This window comes from Pygoscelis adeliae, unplaced genomic scaffold (genome assembly GCF_000699105.1).
Source record: "Pygoscelis adeliae isolate BGI_AS28 unplaced genomic scaffold, ASM69910v1 Scaffold1, whole genome shotgun sequence".
NCBI classification, from domain to species: Eukaryota; Metazoa; Chordata; class Aves; order Sphenisciformes; family Spheniscidae; genus Pygoscelis; species Pygoscelis adeliae.
This window is the reverse complement of record NW_008824051.1, coordinates 4,960,741-4,965,919: the sequence shown is the minus strand read 5'-3', so window position 1 is coordinate 4,965,919 and position 5,179 is coordinate 4,960,741. Positions and strand designations below refer to the sequence as shown.

At 46.8% G+C, this 5,179-nt stretch overlaps 1 protein-coding gene across 1 annotated transcript in view; it reads left to right on the top strand.

Annotated features, from left to right (window-relative positions):
- Positions 1 to 296: 296 nt before the first annotated feature.
- Positions 297 to 5,179, top strand: part of CAPN2 (calpain 2, (m/II) large subunit) — a 28,735-nt gene continuing 23,852 nt past the window's right edge. The window contains exons 1-2 of the mRNA XM_009333702.1: positions 297 to 380; positions 717 to 786. Coding sequence (XP_009331977.1) covers positions 297 to 380; positions 717 to 786 — 154 coding nt within the window. The remainder of the gene's footprint in view (positions 381 to 716; positions 787 to 5,179) is intronic.

The window sequence follows — 5,179 nt, the reverse complement described above, 5'->3', positions numbered from 1 at the left end:
CGCGCGGCCGCAGCCTCCCCGGGCAGCGCCCAGGCGGCCGCAAAATCCCGGTGCGCCCGTTTTGTGAGGCAGCGGCCGCTCAGAGGACCGGGGACGTCCCTTCTCCCGGGGTCCGGGCTGGCAGGGGGGGCCGGGCTGGCAGGGTGACGTGCTCCATCTGGAAAACAAAACAACCAAAAAGCCGTTCACCTCTCCGGCCTGAACTCTCTGTGTGGATAAACCACTTGCTTTGGGTAGCGCTCGGGGCTGTCGCTTTGGATAACTCTTTTCCTTAGCAGAGGGATGAGCTGACCACGATGCGGAGGTTTCCTTTACGAGCCCTCGCTCAGACTGCACCTCTGGCTACCGAAGCAGCCCTGTCTGGCCGCAGGAGCCATCGGGTCAGGGGGACTCCGGGGTGCCTAGGCATTTCTGAAAGACCCTGACGTAGTCAGTGGTGGGGAGGTAATAGCGGAGCGGTGTGTGCACGTGTGTAAAAACGCAGTAGACCTCCTGGCACGTACTGTGAAGCGAGATGGCTGCCCACAAGCTTTGGTCACTAGCCCCCTTTCTCACCGTGCTTAGCGTGTCTTGTGCCCGCACTCATTCCTGAGCTGCTCCATCTCTGTGGTGGTGTCCTGCTGTGGTCAATTGCTTGTTTAAACTTGCCGCAAGCGGGACCTTGTTCCCTCACTTACCTGTGGATATATGTAATGCAAGGCTTGTTTCCTTCCCAGGAGCTGTGTTCCAGCCCCCAGTTCATAGCCGGTGGAGCCACTCGCACAGACATCTGCCAAGGGGCCTTAGGTAAGGTGGAGGCAGAAAGCTGAATTTTCCATGCGGGTGCTGCCCCAGGACACCACAGTCCCCTGCTGCACCATCTGGATTTATACTAGGCTGTAACTCACCCTGCAAGTGCATCCTCTTACATCCTACCATCTCTCTTCGTATCAAATCAGATCTTTCCTGCCTTTCCTCGACAGCTGCAGGTAGGGACCATGTATGTTTGGCCACTGAGCACAGCCTTGCTGTGTGCACTGAGCAGGGGTGACACAGACTGGTTTCCTGATGGCTTTTCTGATCACTACCAGTTCCTTTCACGTCCGCATCTGTGTACCTGAGAGCGGCCTGACTAATTTCTGCCGTTAGCAGTCTGCTTAGAAGAGCAGTTGTGTGCGTAGCGGGGCATTTCTTTTCCCCAGTGGGACAGAGTGCTGCCGAGCAGGAGGGACACCCTGAAACCTGGAAAAATGCAGTATGGAGAAAACAAATTATACAGAGGGATTCCCAGCTGCTCGCCAGCTCTCGAGGGAAAAACTGGGTTATTTCAGGAGGGATGGGCCAGCCTGTGAGCCCTCTGCTTTTGCCGTGGCTGCCACTCAGTTTGTGCAATGGCAGCCCCTGGGTCAGTCACTCTGGAGGAGCTCTGAGAGCTGTGGGGAAGCCCCGGGGGGCTGCGCCCCAGGGGACAGCGGGAAGTGAGTGGCTTAACCTGGCTGTGCATGCACAGCTATACTGGTCTCAAAGCCTCTCTCCTGCCTTGCCCACCAGAAGGGGTTTTAGGTGAGCGCCTCCATGCCTCTCCTCCCAGAAGGCAGCATGGAGGCTGGCGAGTTGGACAGCTGCGGGGATGCGACAGTAAATGAGCTGAAGTGGAAGCAGTGAGGCTCCTATGTATTCCACAACTGTAGGGAGAGTGTTTTAGATTAGACTGATAGCGTGGTTGAGGGAAAGCTCTCGGTGTGGGGAAACATGACTAATACGTGCTGTGCGTTGTGCTTTTACAGCGGGGTTGGCAAAGGAACGAAGTTCTATTTGTTTGCTTTTCATCAGCATAATATTAGCCACGTTGCGGCTTCTTAGTTTCTAGTCCTGCTGCTGCTATTTTTGTTCAAAATATATATATATGTCCAAAAATATAACTGGTAGGGAAGCTTATTTCACATGTTTTGTGCTTAAATTTTCTTTCAGAAGTTATTCAAGTTGGTGCTTTGGCAACTAGATACAATTTGTATGAAAAGTCCTGACAATAAAAAATACTCAGACTGTGAATTTAGTTCTCCTCAGTATCATCTGTGGCGTGGATTAGACTCCATTGTATGATCAGTGAAGTCCTTGGCATGTCACCAGCTTCCTTTGTGTGTTCTTTCTCTGCCCGATGTCATGTCTCTCACCACGACTACTTTGGCATAAACCATGTCCCAGCTTAACACATGTGCCAGACATCTATACTCTTTTTTTTTTTTATTGTGAAACTTAACAGCTAAGGAGTCATTCAACTTGAAATTACAGTTTATTGTAATGCCATTTCAACAGCTGGCATTTTGCAGAGGTGCTCGTTTCTGAAGGCACTTAGTTGCTTTCTGCCTTCTGCAGGCTTCCAGCTTTTCTCTCCAGGTGTTGTGGCAGCAAGAGCACTGTAATGAAAGATTTGTAACTTCGTTTTCAAGTTGTGGAGCTGCTGTTCCTAATGCCAAACCTTGTTTTAAATGGATGAAAGCATTTGTTGTCTTAATGGTCTTTGGACCAGTCAGATGTTCTCATGAGGTTATAGTGTACCACCAAAGGATATGCACTGACTCACAGCTGGTGTTGTTTTACCTCCTGAAACAATATTTGAATAGGAGGTTGCTAGCGTTCTTGTTTATATTACTGTTTTCACCATGACTAACCACTGCTATGACTTGCCCCGCTATCTTCTTAGGAATCTGGGCAGGACTTTGGTACTGTGTGACAGTTCAGTGGTTGACTAAAAATTAGATGCTATTGATCTTTTCTCTGTATAGCCATTGAGTTACTAAGGGCCTGTGTAGGATCTCTGCTATTTCACACAATGAGGCTAGCGGATGTGCTGTACAAGTACTTTTTTTTTTTTCTTTTTTTGCCACTGCCTCACCTGACACCAGCATTTGTATCGATACATTTGCTTAAGCTTCCGTTTACTTGAACTTTGTGCACTGACGCTGATGTCCCATCGCATTTTAGGATGTCACAAAGATTGCACTGGAAGATGTCAGGTGCTCTTGGAAACCTGTACTTTTTATTATGTCGCTTTTTTCCATAGGAAGCTTTTGTAGTCTGTTTATCACCCAAAAGGCTTGATCACAGAGCAACAGACCTGTGCCCACGTGGAGTTTCCGCGCTATTGCTAAGCCATTCAGAACATCTTGGAGTACCGCAGGGACCGATGAGGCGTCCAAAGCCACGCGCCCATCACTGCTGCAACAGGCTTCTTGGCAGGGGATGTGTGACCAAACAGCTCGGCTAATGAGCAGTGGTTCAGATGTTCCTTTTAGTGCAAGAGTCTATGATCTGTGGGCCAGATGCAGCCTATAAATCTGTTTCATTGTTTTTGACCTGGACTGTACGACACTGCAATGCATAAAAGACATAGCTGATCATCAGCGCAAAAAAGGTTGTCCCTCACCAAGGCAGCAATTCCATTAGGTTCTCCAGACACCAAAGTTCTGCCCCTTGGGCTTTGGGTTATCCTTTATTCTGTTTTTGTTGCTTTTTAGAAGAAACTTTTAAAGGCGAATATTTGGAGTTAGTTTTGCAGTATCAGATCTGAAGGCAATCATGGTATTTGGCTAAGAACGGCAGCACACGGGATGTGGTGACTCATTACAGCGGAGGGGAAGGACCAAAGCCACTGCGGAGAGGAAGCTTATTCACCCTTAACCGCCTTCTTTGGAGGGAATGTCACCATGGTATCACAACACGGGGGTGTACACAGTGCAGTCTCTCTTGTTTGCTGTTTAGACACAGGTGTCTCCTCCTTCAATAAAAATGTGTGGAAAAATAATGAATTGGGTAGGATGAATTTAGAAAATTAGATGCATGGTTTTCCCATGCTGGCAACCGCTGTACTGTAAGTGGGTGGCCACAGCCTCATGTTTCTAACCAGAAAACTTCCTGGAGTCTTATATAAATAAGTTCAGCCATTGATGTAGTTGTTAATCTATAGCTATGAGTGTTTTAAAAGAACGACGTGTCTGTGATTGGCCGAATGTACCTTTTTCCTTTGACCCTGTACTCTTACATGGGCTGTGCAGTGACCAGAGGAGCTGCCTTTCGCTTATGCCCCTCCAGGTGCTTCATGGCGGATGCTTTGCTTGTCTTTGCTCTCCAGAATGGCCAATTTTAAGCCCTTATGGCTATTTATGCTTGCCTTGCAATTACATTTTTTGTAACATTCTTGTTTATAGTTGGAGATTAGGTAAATGCAGAGATGGATGTATAGAAATAAGAAGTAAAACATTGATAGCAGCAAAAAGGAAGCATGACAGGAAAAAATAGTACTTCTTGTTAATATAAATAAACTCACAGCCTGATAATATTCCCTTTTCTGATAACCTTGTGCTGCCTATTGTATTGTGCATTTACAAAAATTCTCCATGATTCACCTAGCCTTGCTAACACTCCTTTCAAATTCTTCATATAAGTAACCTGTCCGTTAGCCTCCTCTTCGACTTTCCTGATCTATCAAAGGAAAGTCACTGTCAAGAGCTTTACAAAAGTACCAGTTCTTATAGTTAAGACTATTTGGTAAAGACCCTGCTCAGGCTTACTTAGTGCAGGCTAAAACTCCAGGTATTATCACAAGATCTGTTCTCATCCAGGCTTTGAATTACCAGGTCTACTTTTAGTGATGACTGTTCAGAAAGGGAGAGATGATATCCTGACTGTTGAGCACTTTTAAATGTGGAAACCAAAGGGTGGTGTGTCTCCTGTATATGCTATATCTGCCTTTTAACCTCAAGAAGACCCTGCCCAGAGTTGTCCAAGTTAAGATCTGCGTTTGTCTGACCCCAAATTCTCCTTAGAAACCAGTATAAAGCTCATAGAGAGGTTTTACAACAAAGTCTGCTGTTTCTTTATCTTCATGTTTGCCTTGATGGTACAGCTAGAAAGTAAAGGAAGTTCTATATAACCTCTGCTTATGGGCTTAGAGGTCTTCTGGGGGGAGTTTCTCCTCCTTGAAATTCAGTGCTTCTTGTCTACAGAGGAAGCCTGACTCAAAGATGTATTATAGCATTACAGGGTGTATGCTCTTAATCTAGATGCCTGACCAGCTTTGTGACCAAGGCTTCCTGAGCTACTGTGGTCATGTCGAGTTGTTCACTTATTCTTTCTGTGCTGCTCTCTGCCTGCCCAGCCCCTGCCTTGTTTATGGAATAGAAATGCTAATATTTCTTTG